The 17,836-nt window shown below is 41.9% G+C and overlaps 1 protein-coding gene across 1 annotated transcript; it reads left to right on the top strand.

Annotated features, from left to right (window-relative positions):
* The first annotated feature begins 616 nt into the window (after positions 1-616).
* LOC309686359 (fatty acid-binding protein 5) lies at positions 617-6,010 on the top strand. Its single transcript, XM_082499009.1, has 4 exons — positions 617-769; positions 3,744-3,916; positions 4,895-4,999; positions 5,113-6,010. The coding sequence occupies exons 1-4, from the start codon at positions 694-696 to the stop codon at positions 5,161-5,163; spliced, it is 405 nt and encodes a 134-aa protein (XP_082355135.1). The 5' UTR covers positions 617-693; the 3' UTR covers positions 5,164-6,010.
* The last annotated feature ends 11,826 nt before the right edge of the window (positions 6,011-17,836 follow it).

The following is a 17,836-nucleotide window of genomic DNA, read 5'->3' on the forward strand; positions in this document are numbered from 1 at the left end:
AATAAATTGTTTGGGGATGCTGACTCCTTATGGCTCTGTCTCTGGGCCGTACCATGCCCTGTGCTTGTTTATTCCTGAATTAAAATTAAAATTAAAAGCATGATATGTAATAAATGGTGTAATTTAGGATCCAGTGCCCCAGACTTTAAAAAAATTCCCTGGAACTGAAATCCCGGAGACTGGTTTTGGACCCCATGGGTGCCAGAGCACAGCGCGCTGGACTTTTTGGCGGCGGTGGGTGCCAGCTGGTGTTTGTGTCCCAAAAAGCATTTAAAGCCGCGACATCCCTTGGCAGGATGGCTCCGTCAGTGTCCCACCGTTTCCTGGGCGCAGCGTGCCGGTCCGGGGGTGCAGACAGGGGGTGTTGTATGTATGTGTGTGTGTGACTGTGTGCGTGCGTGTGTGTGTGTGTGTGTGTGTGTGTGTGTGTGTGTGTGTGCGGGAGGAGGGCGGGCAGCGGCGCGGCGTGCCCGCTCTTGCCGCCGCCGCCGCCGCCGCCGCGGGCGGGACTCGCCGGGCGGGGGCTCGGCGGGGAAGGGGCCGGGGCGCGGCGGGCTCCCCATTGGCTCTCCCCGGCGGCACATGTCGACGGCCCCGCTATAAAGGCGGCTGCGGCCCCCGCTGCAGCCCGTCCTCCTGCCTCCGCGCTTCCCCGGGGACACCGCCAGCCCGAGCCGCAGCGCCGCCGCCGCCATGGCCATCGACGCGTTTTTAGGCAAATGGTGCCTCGTCTCCAGCGAGGGCTTCGAGGAGTATATGAAGGAGCTGGGTAAGGAGCCGGCGGCTCTCCGCCTCCGGGAGGGATGGAGGGAGGGATGGAGGGATGCCGGACCGGGGATGTGCCGCCGGCCGGCGAGGCTCTGTCCAAGGTCCGCGGCGGGCGCGGCCCCGGGGCCGGTGCGCGGTCCCGCAGCTGGGCCCGATGGAGGGGACCGGCGGGGCCGTGAGTGGCGGGGGCGAAGCGTGGGGGCGGCGGTGGCTGGGGAGGGCGGGGGGAGGCGATGCCGCGATGCTGCGGGATGCGGCACCGGGGGCTCTGCGCCGGGAAGGGAGCGCCGGCCGGGAGCAGACCCTTCCTCCTGGGGTAGCCGCCGCCTCCGGCTCTGCGTCCTAAAGATGTCGTTAACCCTTTTATTTATTTATTTATTTTGGCACCGTAATTGCTGGGAGGCAGGTGCCGGTGCCAGCGGGCACATTCCCGCCGCCCCGCGCTGCGCCCTCCCCGCTGCCCAGCCGCGCCCCCCCCCCCCCCCCCCCCCCCCGCCGCCGGCAGCACCCCGGATTATCAACCGGTGCCAGCAGCCCGGCTGCGATTAGGTTTGCTCCTCCCTCTCCCGGTAATGCCCGGGGCGGGCAGCCGGGGCAGCCCGGGGCGGTGGGAGCAGGGCGGGGGAGCCGGATCGGCGCTGCCCTCGGCGGGGAGTGGGGAGGCGGCTGGTGGGGGCCAGCGCTGCCGCCGGGGCCCGGCCGGGCTCACGGTGGCCACGCACAGACTTGCTGAGCCCGGGCTGCTTTGCCGTCAAGTCACCTTGGGTGTCACCTCAGGAGAAAGCCAAACTGGATCAACTGCCTACGGGTAACCGACAGCCGAGTGCACTGCCAGAGGCTGTTTGTAGTCTCCTGTGGGCAGCACCCTTATCTCAGGGGGATAGTCCTGGCTCGTTATCCCTGCTTCCAGTTGCCCTACATTTTGAAACATGAAGATACCGACTCAAGAACAGACCTAACACCAGGACCCTCCTCTGCAAGTTCAGATTTACTGAACTGTGAGCACCCTGGCCAACAGGTGACAGACACCTTGCGGTGCCTGTGTAGCCCAGGAACTGTTATTTTCTGCAATTTATTCACTGCTGGGATATTTTCTCAAGAGGCGGAAGATGTGGCTTTGAATGTCTTTGGAGGGGAGGGGAGAAAGGAATACATGAAGGTCTTGCGCTCTTCATGTAAAATACATCACTGCATTTGCACTCTGCAGACAGTAGTGGCTGTATTTTGTGAGAGGCCTGTCAATATGGGATGGTTGTGAAGTGAGAAAGCCTTCTGGACTCGGCCCTTTGGGAGACTTTGGAGGAAATTCAAGAATTTTAAGCTCAGCTCAGTTCAGCCATGGATTAGGGTGCCGTGGTGCCCAGGTCTAACATCCAGGGCTAGGCATGTGCCAAGTTGCAACTTCAAAGTATAAATTAAGTGCTGCAACTGCAGAGCACCTCCCATGTGTAGGCAGCAACTGAGTGTTGTTTGTTTGTTTTTAGATCACAATATTAAACCAGTCACTTTTCCTTTTTACCATTACAATTTAGGCAATTAAATTTACTCCAAATCACACTTTAGGAGCCAGTCCTTTATTGGATCTCACCCTCGCTGACTGCTTAGGAAAGTCTCTGCCCTTGATCCTATTGATACAACATAAATGAGATTCTGCAGATTCAGCTCAGTCTGTATAAAAGAACATTCGAGGATAAAGAAGTTTGAATTTCACTCCTTGCCATATGGAAAACATACGCAGCTCATCTCTGTTTAGTTGGATCCCAAGGCGTTGCTAATCAGATAACTCCCCGATTGCTCTGGACTTGATGACAGCAAAAGGGTGGGTGGGGAGGTCACTGTGACAATAACTTGTGATTCTGGTCACAAAAGCTGGACAGGGGAGAACTGGTTTTTGCTCTGCAATCTCAAGCTTAAGGCTCAGTCCTGGAATCTCAGTCGAGTCTGTTGAAGCAGTGGCTGGGAAGTACTTTGTTATTTCCACCTCCCAAGGAAACTGTAATCTTTGCTTTGTGGATTCAGCCCTCACCCTAGTATCCTGTACACTCCAGGCCAGTGCTGTGCTGTTATGTGACAACATTTTCTAACTCCGCCAGCTGCAGAGCCCAGACGCTCACTCACTTGGTGGCTCTTTCTGCGCCAGTTGGTTGCTTATCAATTCCTGGTTCAGACCTGCACTTCTGGGTTTGATGGATTCACCTTTGTTGCCTGACTACTACCTTAGTCATGTCTTCGTCCTTCAGATCAAAAAGACTCAAGCAAACAACTCAGGCAGTGCACTCGGGGGCTGAGGCAGGGTGAATCCTTTATGCTGAAGAGGTCTGAGGGCTGCTGTCTCCAGATGATGAATTTTCAGTCATTCACAAAGCTCATTTCTTTCGCAGTCCTTTTTTGTGTGTGCGTAAATTGTCTGTGAGCGCTATTTTGCAAGATAGCAATTTTCTAATTCACGAGTCCATACTTTGGATACAGGATGTAGATTAACTTATATTAAAAATTGCATGTTTGCAGTTGTGTACAGAGTGATGGAAGAGTGTTTTTTGAGTAAGTTGAAATAAATATGCAGGTGGATTAATCTGTCAATTCAAAATCATCTGTAGAATTTTTAGTGTTCAGAACTTGAAGGGAATAATTTTATATCAGTTTAAGCTTTTGTATTTGTTTTCCTGTTTATTGTTTATTTCTGTTTGTAAAAATTCTATGCTGAGTTTTGGGCTATCTGCGAGTCCTCTAGAGGGCAAAATAGATTTAACTTTAGCTCCCCAAGGAGGGTAAAGCATAACCCTGCAAATAAGCTTTTTTTCCTTCCTCATCAGTGGATAATTTAAAACATCCTCTTTCTTTGTGGCTCTTGAGCTTTGATTCTCAAGTGTACTTAAGTGCCTAATTAAATGGGAATTAAGTATTTCAATTCTCGTGTGGCCCTAAGCCTCGGGGTTTAACTGACTTTGTGACACTCTGTGCCTCTCGCCTTGCAGGTGTGGGTATGGCCATGAGAAAAATGGGAAGCATGGCCAAACCAGATGTTTACATTATTAAGGATGGGGACACAATCACCGTAAAAACAGAAAGCACCTTCAAAACTTCACAGTTCAGCTTCAAGCTTGGTGAGAAATTTGAGGAAAATACATTAGATGGCAGGAAAACTCAGGTTAGTATACTAGATTTTCTACTGGAAAAACAATTCTTTGGGTGTTTTGCAGATGGAGATGCTATTTAAAAATCAGTTTTGACATCTATACTAACAATGCTTTGTTTGATGAACAGCTGTCGCTGTAAGTCTCATTGAAAAAAAAATTCTTTTTTTTTTTTTTTCCTGGATTAAGCAACTTCCAAAGAGGGAAAATGCTGAAACCGATAATGTCTTGTGTGTTTTGTTGTTTTCAATTAGTAGCAGAAGCATTGTGTTAGTAAAACTAACAGACCTCTAAATCCCTTTTAAAGCCAAATGCCACTTCATTTGAAGCCTGTGGAAAAAATCCCATTGATGTTTAATCAGAGGCAATTCAGCCCTAGGGTTAGCCTTTCCGCTCAGTCTCGTATTTGCAAGAGAAGGGAGCCTGGGTCAGTGTGCGGTGGGATAACAGCCACACAAGGCACACATGTGGCTCACAGTCCCTAATCTCCAGTTTTAGAAGGCAAAGAGCTTCTCCCTGCACCAAGTAGGGAAAATATTCACCCAAATGGAGGTTAAACACAACGAAGCCCTCAAATACGTGTCTCATTTCCTAGTGCTCTGTGTGCCACCCGCCCCTCCAGCCACACACTGGCAATTCATCTATTATTGCAAGATCAGATAAACGTTACACAAAAGCTCAAAGCCCGTGTACAAGTACAAAGCGATGAACAGAGAACACCATCTGCTCTTGTTAATTGGAGTTGTGCATGCTGTCAAAGGTCTGCCTGATGCAGGAATGTGTCAGAGCAGTGAGTGAACCAGCAGTGAGTCACTGTAAGAAGAGGACCGATAAAACATTTAAGATAATCTCCTGGCTTTGTAGATGTCAATGGCAAAATTACTATTGAGTGAGCTGGGGTGGGTGTTTTTCCTTTGGAATGAGGTGTTGGAAAGCCTCAGACTCCATCAAACGTCATGGGTAAAATACTAATGCTCGGGTTTTTCTTTCAGACCCTCGTCAGCTTAAAAGATGATGGGTCATTGATTCAGGAGCAGGAATGGGATGGCAAGAAGACCATAATAACACGGAAACTAGTGGATGGTCAATTGGTGGTGGTGAGTTCAGTTCCACTTTCTGATCCCTGAGTGCTGCTGGCCCGTAGCCTAAAATTAACTCTAAAAGATCTTTTACTAAGGCAAATTAATACATCCGTTGTTTTGTCTTCTAGGAATGTGACATGAATGGTGTGAAGTGTGTTAGAGTCTACCAGAAGGCATGAGGACGTCTTCAGGTTCAGTAGGAACTTGCTACAAACAACTCAGTTCAGTGGACAGAGCTCCTTTACACTCCGTATTTTCCTTTTCCCTGTTTTCTAGTATTTCAATGGACTGAGTAGCTGAGTGCAATCCTTTTTAAAAGCCGTGATGTAACTATTATGTAACTATTCTGAACTTATGAGGCTATTAAATAAAATTGTTAAATATATGAAGTGGAAATGTTGTTACTATAGTGGAATTTTAAAGTGAGGTTTTACAAAAACTCAGTTTGGTTTTAGGCTCTACTACAACCTGCCTTTGGTTCAAGATAATGCAATATATGGTAATGAACCATTAATAGCAAGCTGTATTTTGACCAGCATCCTTAAATTGCTAAGGTAGTAAAATCTGAAATAGAAAAAACATTCAGAGTTCAGGTTCTAGAGTTGTTTCTAATTTGCGTGTTACCAAGTAAATAGAATTGAGAGGGTATAAATAAGAGATAAGCGTTGTTGGTGTTTAAGTAGAGGAATGTATTTTCAGGAGTTAGTTTGTTTTTTCATGTTTTGAACCCACAAATTTCTTATCTGGAAAAAAAAATATATACCGGTGAGCCAATGGCCACGATAAACTTAAGCAAACACGTACATGCTTTACTGAAAGGAAGCCTTATTTTGAAAAGACTCTTTGTTTTCCTAGCAAAATTCTTATTTCCTGTCAAGTAACATTCTAAAAATTCTTAACCAAAATCTACTGAAACAGTGCCTAAAACTTAAAGCCTCATTTTATTTATTTTTTTTTTAACTGGCTTGAAACACCTAGCAATGGAGTTTATATGCTTTAAAGTGCCATAATAAATAATAAGAAATATCAGTGTCTCGAGTATTACTTTTACACTGGTTGGGAAACAGAGCCTGCGATGTAACCCTTCTTCCAAAGAGATGTCAGATCAGACAAAATTAAAAAGGTTAAGGTAAATATTTGTCACATGAAACAAACATGTCCTAAAAGTGAAACTGTTTGGCAACAGGTGATGGGGAGATTTCTATCAGATTCAGGAGCCTGGGGGATCCTGCAATCACACACTTCCAGTTGGCAGCATCAGGTCATTGCAGAATCCATTGCTGCTTCAACCTTACTGACATTTTAGCTGCTCGGTGCATGTGTCATATTACTGACCTTACCCTAATGGCAGAAAAGTCTGTTCTTTTATGTTCATCCTACCAACCATGGAAAATGACTTGTCCTGTGATTTTGGACCATTTATCTTTTTCATAATTTCCTGACTATTTATGAATCACCCCTTTTGTCTATGTCACCTGAAAGAATTTATAGCTGGAGCATATTTCTTGAGTATTTTTTTTTCATGCTCTGTATACTGGTAGATATTTTTGCTGGTCCCCTAACGTCTCCTTTTTGAGTAGGTCAATTTTCATATCACCCTTATTTAGCATTTTTCCTGAAGATCTATGCCATATTCTTATATGGGACATTAGAAACAGATTTTTTTTTTTTTTTGTTATTAGGGGAAAGAATATCCCCATAGAAACAGAAAAAAAAAAAACAGATCTGATGAAGAACCTGGTAAGCTTACAATCATAAATCCACTAAATGGTAGCAGGAGAATGGGTACAGCAGTCCATGGCATATGAAAATCCTGCCTCCCTTCCAAAAGAAACAACATTACTGCTTTAAGCTGGATACTATGCCTTCTTTGGGGTCACTGGTCTATCACTTACCGCTGCTTGTTTACTCTTCTGATACTGGCTAGTGTTAATTGTTTATCTTTCATGTGAATGGAAAGACCTTCCAATGTCTTTTATAGGACATCCGTTTTGATTACAATGAGATCACTTCTTGTAAAACAAAAGGCAGAAGAGTACCTTTTTAGAGCGATTTCCTTTGGAAACAAGGCTTATAAAGTCTGTGTTTGTGTGTGCGCTCTCTGATTTCAGCCACATGTGAAGTAGAGGCTAGAGGTCCCAAAGATAATTATTCTTTCTCAAATGTCATGAAAATAGGCAGCCTGATGAAGGAGACGGACCATTAAAGTGCCTTGATGATGGAAAGACTGCACATGGAAGTGACACTTTGACATTAAATGGAAGAAAAACATTATAAGCCCTCTTAGCACACATAAGAAATTATCTTAAACACAGAAGCTGATCAACGGTAAGACGCAGATCAACAGGAAACTGGAATTCTTTAGGGTTAATTCTCCAGGACTGCTTAGACTCATGTATTTGTTTGCTTTATTTTGATGTTAGCTTCAGCCTATGTTGCTGGTAACTTCAGTGTAAGTGTACTATGACCTGGAACTACCATACATACAACCTGCTCGTGTTAGATTAGACCATATACTTAAAACGACAATTGTTTTACAGTACTGCAAGCCAAGATTTATAATGCTCAAGACTTGAAAATACAATTCATTTCCAAATTCCTTCTATTCATTACGGTACCAGCCAAAAGTTTTACTCTTCATGAAGCGTGTACACACGATGTTCTCATCAGTGTAAAATAATAAATTGTCCTGAGATTTGAATAGCTCTCTGTAGTTCACTATATCACATAAGATGGTGGAAAATAAGACTTCTGAGAACAGCTGAAAAAGAAGAAATTATGCATTATCCAGCCAGGACTGCTTTATAATGCTACAGAATTATGAAATAAGGAGGCAAGTTTTGCTGTGACATTTTAGTGCATGCTTTTGAAAATATTTTGGAGGGATAAAAGAAACATGTTCAGCAAACTGAAGCTGCACGTAAAACTCACTCAAAGAGAAGCACTTTCCATATCTACTCCAACGCATGTCCATTTAAAGTCATGAGCAGTATCCAAATTATATCTTTACATCTCGCTGTCTTCTCAAACTGGTGTAGTTCTGCTTTCTCCCTAGAAGGGGGTTTGGGGATTTTGGTGGGTTTTTTTTGGTTTGTTTGTTTGTTTGTCTTGGGTTTTTTGGGGGGGAGGGGTCGGAGGGTTTGAGTGGGGTGTTCTTGGTAGTGAGCTGGAGTGAAGGAGTAGAAAATGAAGTTGTTTAGCAATGTAGATCTGATATTCCACCACATCAGGGAAATCTCTTGCCTGAGCTTTCCAGGAACTGTGCTTTGGGGACAGTGTACCGGCTCTATACAATACTCAGACTATCAAATATTTTCCTGTTATGGTTCGGTTATATGATTTATTTCAAAGTTGTTATCCTACTCTGCCTGCAGTCTCTGCAATTAATATTGGCCTTTCCTCTTCCTCTCTCCTCCTTACCTCACACATGCACTTCAGATCAAAGTTTTTTAAAAACCAAAGTTAATGATGGGAAATGTCTCAGTTTTCTAAGGTTAAGGTCCCACTGTTAGCTGTCAGCTGTCCTAAAAAAAGGCAATGATTATTTCTTCAAGTGTGGAGGTCAAGTGTAGGAAAGACAGTTTTGCTCTGCCAATGGCTACTTGGGCAATATTAACTGTGAGACTCAAACATCCAAAGAGAAAATGAATCATTGAATAGGCACTCTATTTTTTCTATTTTTTTTTCAGGTTAGAACCTAAAAAACTAGTATTTTTGATTCTAGCGAGTATAAACAATAAACAACCTTATCTACCTCTATATAATATTATGTTCAATGTATTCTATTTTTCATAAAGTAGTCCATCCAAAGTAACTCTTATTGAAGTCAGATGCTGAAAATAAGTGCCCTGTGAGTATTTTTCAGTGCCTCAAGGGGCCTTGACCATAGGGCTCCCCTCGACCCCTGCCCAGGAGCCCCATTTCAGCTCAGCCTGGAGCATCAGTCCGTGCCTGAGCTAGCTGCCAGAGGGTCAGTCTCCAGCTCAGATACCTGCAGATTTTACACAAAAAATCATGCATTAAACTAATTTCTATGAAGGAGCTGCCTTATAAAGGGCTTGTTTTCTATTTAAAATTGTTTTACAAAAACAAAAGCAGTAATGCAGGCCAGCCCCAATCAAACATTAGTTGGTGACTCCTTCCCTGCCTGAGTATGTGTAAATACAATGAATGGATTAGAAACCCTTTGCACTATGTTGATTATTTGTGCTTGTAGGGGGAAAAAAATCCCACACAGTGTGATAATGGGTGGGAGCAAGTTAACATATATTAATTATTCTTTGATGCCTCATTTCAGTCCCATTGTTCAGCCCTGGGAGGATTTAGCACTATTTTCACAGGTCTTGGAGACAATCCAGCATCTGTGTAAACACATTTTTGTCCCATGGTTCTCCTTCTAGCTTTGGCTTTTCAGCCCTTGTACATCAAATTAAGATCTTGTTGACACTTCCCAGAATGGTTTTACTTCATACTATTATTTCAGAGGAAAAGGAAACACTATTAGAGACCCCGCTCCCAAGAGTGAATTTGGCTTCCTTTCCAGCAAAAATGTTTCCAAAATCAATTCCCTCTACCAGATGGTCTTAATTATATTCTGGAGATATTTACAGGTGAAATCATTGTAGTTTCAGAAGAAATTTAAAGTTTCAGCAACAAGTGCAATCCAGAATCAATTTCAGATAGTGTCCTGCAAAATTTTACTGAATCCCAAATATTATAGTTGAGACTCTAAAATAAGCAACACATTTGTCATTTATCACAGATGTACACTCTGAAATTAAACACCAGAAGACAAATATCCCACTCTGAGGACCATGCATACTACTTATCGAGGACTGGACGTTTGCTCCCACACACATACCATCTGGTTCCCTCGGAAATTCATGCTTGAAATCAATGAGTCCACCTTCAGAAAAGGGTGCAGCTCAGCTCATTGTGCAGTGCAAGTGTCCAGCAGAAAATCAAGGGACTGAGTGTAATTTTCAGGATTTTTTTTTTATTATTATTTTTTTATTGCTGCTGCACACCCCAGGAGCATTCTCGCTCTGTGGCTTTATGTCTTCTGGGGCCACGCAGTGTAGTCCTGTATGGTGAACAGCCAATTTGAAATCATAAAGAATAGGTCAGCCTGCACCTCTTGACCTCAAAAGCAACCCTGAACTGAGACTAGGGAGTCCATGACAGGGAGTTTCTGGAAACTCCTGGAGTATAAGGGCTCTTTGCGTACATGGAAAGTTGAGCTGAAGGCAACTCAGACTGACTCCTTGCTCTAGAAACTGTGTCCAAGCCTTGTTCTGGCTTTGCAATTTAATTCTATTGGCAGCCCGGTGAATTAGAGGAGTAGGAATTATTCCTATTCTATTGCAGAGTGCAATTAAGGCAAAATATCATTAATACTATCCCTTTCCAAAATGTGTAAAGCAGTAATTGATACTGGGATTTGCTCTTCAAGCTTTCTATTGTCTCATCTCCACTCATTCTCCTAAACCACCTTGCTTTGCACAGATGTAATTGCATATAAAGTTCAGAAAATGGAATGTTACTATTCTTTCACATATATTTTTTTCTCTTGGTGAGATGCAGAATGAAAATGCAAGCTGCATACCTTTGCTGGGGGCATTGTTTGAATAATCATATTCTTTTTGTGCAACTCATGGAATACAGTTCCTCTGTTTAACCAGCTTACCCGATGGCTGCTCTTCTGAAACTGTGACCGAAGAGAAGCAGCCAATTGATTAAAATAGAAATCACAGATGCCTCAGTGCCTTAGCATCCTCAGTCCGCTTTCCCCTTGTCATGTATTTGCACAACACAATTCATGCTTATCTGAGCCTACACGTTATCCCTCTGGATGCTCGCTTTCTTCATGAAGATTCTTCTTTTTTCCTATTATGTTTAAGACTATCAGGTCTCTTGGATTCAGATTCTGAGCATCCAGATGGCTTGATTACTCGAATAAGGATTAAGAAAGATGAGAATAAACATAGCTGCATCTTGTCCACTCTCTCCCCTGCCTTTTTCTTTTTTCCTTTTTCACTCTTTGCTTTTCAGCACCAAGAAAAATGAAGAAAACTAAGTGTATGGCTTTTCCCTCTAACTACATGCACTGTCATCCATGGAACCCATCTTGAAAGTCCAACTTTAAAGCAGTGTAGGTCTCAGCAATATTAGCCTCAGATTTGACTGGTCCCACATGTACTTTGTTCTCGTGATTGTGCTGAAATGTTTTTAAGCAGAATTTTCTCCAGTATTTAGTCAGTATAGCCCTGACCTAGGAAAGTAGATAGATATGTGCTTTCCTAAAAAGCAATTCTCTGCCGAATTGAGGGTTTTTAATAGTGTTGTCATTATCTTCTGAATGTAATTTTTGATAATCAAATTAAGTTAACAACTTAATCTGAAAAGATCTGCTTCCTTTATTAAGCTGTCAGCTAGAGCTGGAAGAAGTTTGATCAGGTCTGGATGGAACCAAAACTCAAGTTTCAAGCTGGAACTTGAAAATCTGTAGCTCAGTTTTCACTGGGTTTTGTCTTGTTGCTGTCTTAATTTACATGATTCTAAGATTTTCCCTCATAATTTAGATATTTTCCCAGTAAATTACTCACATCTGTCATACAGACATTTCTTTAGGAAGTTACTCAGTTATATCCTTCCCTTGTGGTCAATGCTTAAGACACAGTCCATAGAAGTTTCTCAACTTATTTTTCCTTATTGGGTCTGCAGAGGAGAGGGAAGGAACAATTCAAGTTGAATATTTTGATACCATATGTCCAAAATAATAAGTCCAGGAAGAAAGGTCTCCCCAGAGATTTTCCTATGTTAAAGAAAACACAAATCTGAAACATTACCTATCCTTGCAAAATGAAGTTTACCAAACCCTTTAGAATATTTTAAAAAATCCTCAATAAAGCTCTGCAAACTCCGCTTGTCAGCCATGGCTCCCATTCACGTAGATAGTGACTTATTTGGGACTGGCTGGACATCCCTTCTTGTGAGTAAAAGCACAATTTGTGTAAGAGGTTGTCCAGATGTCTGCTGGAACTTCCCTCTTTCCCAACTGATAACTCTTTTTGTCAGTTGTGTCTTTGTTCTACTGTGATCAATTATTTTCTTAAATATAAAATCTGAATTTTTCCTCCATTTAGTGTGTTTTCTCTGGTCCTGTTGTAATCACAGCTTTAATTTTCAGGAGATGTTTGGCACTTTTCCATAATTTCTTCTGTAGATTTTACTAGAGGGCTAACTGCTGCTTTGAGGCTGAAGCATACTTAGCTGGATTTTTGAGCTGGATTCCTGCTAAGATCAAGAGCTAAGCACATTTATTATAGAGGCACTGATGGTATCTTACGAAATGACAGTCTTCTGTATCAATGGAAAGCCTTGTATTACTTCGGTAAGATTGGATTAGGCTTTAGTAACTGTAAGCTAATATTAGAGCTCAAGAATGAATGATTAATTTTAAGACACATTACTGACTCTTTAGAATTAGATTATAAAACTTTCCTCCTTGATGTTTATAATATTTACGATGATAAGAGAGTTCACTGGGAACACAATTTGAGCAGCAAGTAAAGTTGGATAGATTCATATTTTTTACTATTTATTCGGATAGGTTGATGAGGCTAAGACTTACAACAGAAGGAGAGATCACCGTTGATGGTATGGTTTTATTATGCTCTCACCGTCTTATTCTTGGAATAAAACCCAGGAGTAATGTGTGGAATTGAGTAGAGAACAAAATATATTGCGTTCTCTTGGTGTTATTCTCATTTAATTACATTATCATAGAGAAAACATTTCCCTTATATGGTTTATTGGCCTTGAATAGTATCAACAGATTTTTGTCGGAAGGACATTCAGTTGCATCTTACAATAACATCTCACTGTTAACTTCAATAGTGTTATGATGACATATGGAGGAGGAAAACGCATTTAGGATCCAATGCCATTTTTTTTTTCTCATTTTATTTTTAGCTTAGTGCTTATTGGGACATCTTTTGAAGAAAACACCAAGAAAACACATTGTACAATATTGTCAATCATGTCTGTACAGTTATTTAGCATTGCTGAAAAGAAGGCTGTAATTAATTTTTGACTACCCTATACAATGGGGTGTTGTCCTTGCAAGTCTTTAAATTAATTTCATGTAATAAAATGCTTGCTACTTACTAAGCAGAGCAACTGTCTTTGCATATTAAGTTGAATGTAGTTGCATCAGGGAGAAAAAGGAAAATTCGATGCTGTTTTATTACTGTGACTCCAGTGGATCTAGCACAAATCTGGAAAAGCCAGATTAATTTTTGTATAGCTCTCACATTACCGGCCAACTTATGAATTATTATTTATGAATTATTTTATACGTGATAACTCTTATGACCTCATCTGTTGCTTTTGAAAGATGCGCTTGGGTGTAATTTGATGTAATTTCAGATATCATTTGAGAATAATAGGTTACATGAATAAAAGCATGATTTTATTAACACAATTGGTCTTACTGCCCAAGCCAAGAAGAACCAGTGCAGGTTTTCTCATGTGATTTGCATTTAATAGGTGCATTTCACAGGCACACATCTTCTAGGGAAGAGTGGCATAACCTTTGTTTTTATGATTTTGCCTTTCTACCAAATAAAACTGCGCTCCTTGAGACTTGTGATGGACCTTAGAAGTTATTGGCTCATCTAATGACCAGTGTCTGATTTGGCCAACCAAACAGTACTCCTTCAGATGCAGGCCCAAAAATACTCAACACACCCTGCAAGTTAAAAAAAAAAAAAAAGTACTGTTCAAAGTTTTTATTTCTGCAAAACAATTGTGAAGAACTAGTAAGTAACCATGGCACACTTTTCTGTCCCCTCTTTGTCCTCTGGTGAGGAGCATTTCAGATAGTGAAAGGCTTCTTCAAAAGGAAAGTTTGAACATTTTACTGATTTTGCTCATGGTTTTTATTAGGAAATTTAGAAGGCTTTTGCTTATTTCCCTTCTGTGACAAGATGAAATTAGTGGAATGCATTCAACTTTCCTTTTTTCTGAGTCCTTTGGTAGTTAATATTCCCACTTCAGTAAAAGGGGAATTTCTACGGAGTTCTTTATGGGTATCTACTGTACTAGGTCTGTATACTAGATTTATTCTAGATGTTGAAACACAATTTTACAGCTGAATAGACTCAGATGCTGAGCTCAGGTATAACAGTACAAATGAAGTTTGATTCTACTCAAGTGAAATATGTAATTTTACTCTTTCCTGGGATGATTCTGAACTAACCAGTTTCCTCGTTTCTTGTATGTTTTGCAATAGCTTGCTCTTTCTTAGTTTATTTCTTTATCTTTCTCCCCTTTTCCTTTTTCCTTTTTTCCCTTTTCCTTTTAATTTCCTTCTCTTTTCCTTCCTTCCTTCTTTCCTTCCTTCCTTCTTTCCTTCCTTCCTTCCTTCCTTCCTTCCTTCCTTTGTCTTTTATAATACATATTTGAGATTGCAAGGGAGATATGATGGTGTTACTGTGAGCACTGTTCTTCATTACTATTCCACTTATATCTCAAAGAAGTGTATCATAGCAAAATAATACAAAGAGCAGGAAGGATCTTTCGCACGTTGTCTAATTCCTTCTTCTATCCCAAAGCTGAATCAATGATGCCTGTGTTGTCCCTGAGAAATAACAGTTGAGCTATTTTTAAAACACTTCACTGAGAATCCACATCCCTCCTTAGCAATATTTTTCAAATATTGAAGAATGATAGGTGCCTTCCTTTGTTGCAAAGGTTGTCCCTGCCCTCTGTCTCACAAGTTGATGTGGGTGCCGGCATCTCGATTAAGGTCTTTATCTTCTTATAATTCTTCACAAGTGGACAATGGCTTTCTTGACAACTCCATCTCTTAAGAGCTTTCCACTCCATGGCTTTGCTTCCACCTTTCTTACAGGCTCTGCCGATGCATGCAAGACAACTCCGTCTGGTGTTCTGCTATCTGCATTGTCAACAATGAGCAGGGACTGATAAGGTCTTACTACCAAACTGATTGTTTCTCCAGCTTTTGTTTACTCAGGGTTTATACAAGGCAGAGTCTAGTTAGACTTGGGATATATCACAGCAGTGTGCTGAGGCTGCCCTTGGCACTGGTGGTGCTGTGCCTTGCGAAGCTGCTTCTCTGCTGACCCGACAGGTCATAATTTCTTGGCATCTCCACAAGCCTGAGGGATCGTGTGGGAAAATGGGAGTATGGTACTGAGTGGAATGAATCAAACCAGTTTCCATTTTTAACTGCAGTTATGCTGTTTAGGGTTGGGATGAAGAAGCAGAGGTTATTCTTTAGCGAATCCTGAATAGTTTCACCCTGACTATCTGATGTATAAGAAGAATCCATATCTTCCATATAAGAAGAATTTGCTCCTATCTCTGATGGCATACAGCTTACACCTTGGTTACTAGGGAGGATCTGTTTTCTTCCTGCCATTGTACTGGCAGCACTCACAAAATACATGTATTTCTAACTACCTTCAAAGGCACACCTAACAATGGTCCCTTAGACAAGCAGCTAGAACTGAGCAGTCCAAACAAAATGACCATTGGCAAAGTTTGAGAGCAGCTTTGGGAGTGACATAGGATCCTTTGTTCACACACTTCTAGACACCTAAATCATGCAGGTACTGTGATTTAAGCTTTATCCCTTCATTGGACAAAACCTAGCAATAGCATCTGACAGGAGTTAGAACAATTGTGGCATGCTGCGGGGTAAGACCCATCTCACTTAACCCAACCTGAAGCATCCAGCTGAGGTGCTTTGCTCCTGCCAAGGCAGTGAAGAAGGGCAGACGTGACCTGGAAATGGCAGGTGGCAGAGTTTGAGGAGTAAATTGCCAAGTCCACTGCAAACATACTTTGTTGTCTTCCAGAGACATACAGCGGTGCACTATAACACTAGAAGCTGTGACACAGTAGGAGGTACAGAGCATGCCCATCACCTAACAAATCTCACAGGAGTTGTGTGAATCACACCACGTACTCCAATTGATGAGTCACACTAAGTATATACAAGTCATGCATATGTATATGTCTGTAACTGCATGCTTACAAGCCGTGTTTTAATAGATTTATTATCTAGCTGTGCAAAATTGTTTTGTTATGAAGGAAATTGTTTTTGTTTATGTTATCCCTGTTAAAGATCTTCAGATGGATAATTTGTGTTAACGGACAACTGCACAGAAATAGGCACTATTATTGATTGTGAATACCTGTCTCTGAGGGAGTTCTGCATTATGTTGTTTCAATTTCTTTTAGAGACTGCTAAAAGCCATTAGGTGTTGTTATCTCTACCATTAAAAGCAGTTTTCTCCCAAGAGCCTCCAACATAGGAGGTTCTTGAGATATTGCACATTTGGGTCACTAGCTGGAGTAGCCGATGAAAAGCTATGCCCTGCAACAGCAGATTGGTTGTGCTTTTCCAGGTGCAGGCTCCCGGTCGCCAGCACAGCTTATGCTGCCTAATCACTGCATCTGACCGTGACTCCAGATTAGCTTCCTATGCATCAGGTGGGTGTCTGCTCTTGAGCTTGTCTTTTTACAAAGTTCATAGAATTCACGGGATCTTGCTAGGGGAATAAAACAGGCTTCTTCACAGAGCAGTTCAGTCCATCTAAGATCTGAGACCATTTCTTTGGAGACATCCATGTTTTTCTTTTGAATACAGGGAAAGTTTTGGGTGATGGGACATTGATAAAGTGTCGCATTTAAAGGACAACTTTGTAAAGAGCCAGTGGTTATAACATTTTCCTTTTTTTCTTCATGATGTGGAATTGCCTGAATCAATAGTCTCATTCCGACCCAGGTGTGCCTTTAAGTTGATGTTTTGATGCTGGGTTGATGCCATCACCCACAACTCCTGTGCTCACCTCCTGTTTCACAAAGAGGATTTGGGCAGTTGCCTGACCACCTTAACCAATCACCTATAGCCACCTCATCCTACCTTACCCCACCCCACCCCAGAAGTGTTTCATATAGCTGAACTTTTCCATTGCTTATGTGATGGGTTACAAAGGGTGGCTGCCTCAAACAGGTGTGTCACATCCCCAGGGAAAGAATTTGCTCAGCTGTTCTCTCAGGTTATTATAGTAACTATCTTCCAGTAGGTGATATTGAACCCCCTCTTCCTTTCCCTGACCCACACCCCCTACTTCCTCTTCCTTTAAAATATTTGCATTTTTCTGCCAGCACCACTAGGTGTCACAAGTACTCACATCTGAACTATAAAACCTCTAAAATACCGTCCCAGAGATCTTGATGTTTTCCTTATTCTTATCGAGGGGGCCAAGAATTGGGGCATAGACTTACTGTAAATGTGGGACCTGCTGGATGTAATAAAAAAATCAGATGCATCAAGCTGGTGCTTACAGAGCAGGTCCATAGTGTTCCATGGCAAACAATTTAGCATGTTATGTCTGTCATCGAAGGGCCTTGATTCAGCTAACCATAGAAAACTAATAAATTGGATGAGATCTGAAGATCAACAGACCATATGTAACACAAGGAAGTATTCTGGTGAAACAAGGTGTGTAGAAGTAGAATACAGAAAGAGATCCACCCTGAAAAAAGCTTATGGTTAAGAAACAGAACAACTGTTAGGTTAAATTTAGATGATTTTCAAACTAAAACTGAGTAATCCATGCCACTAATGAGACATATCTTCCTCTTCTTCCCACTCTTGTTCCCATCTGTCTGTTTATAAACTAATCAGTCATTCTTGCCTAGCAGTATGAGTTTAACGCTAGCTGGGAGGATATATTCCCAGCTCCCCATCAGGACCTACAATACACCACTAGTTGACTCTGGGACACTGATCTTTTCTGAAGATGATATTTCAGT

This window comes from Vanellus vanellus, assembly GCF_965231255.1.
Source record: "Vanellus vanellus genome assembly, chromosome: 2".
NCBI classification, from domain to species: domain Eukaryota; kingdom Metazoa; phylum Chordata; class Aves; order Charadriiformes; family Charadriidae; genus Vanellus; species Vanellus vanellus.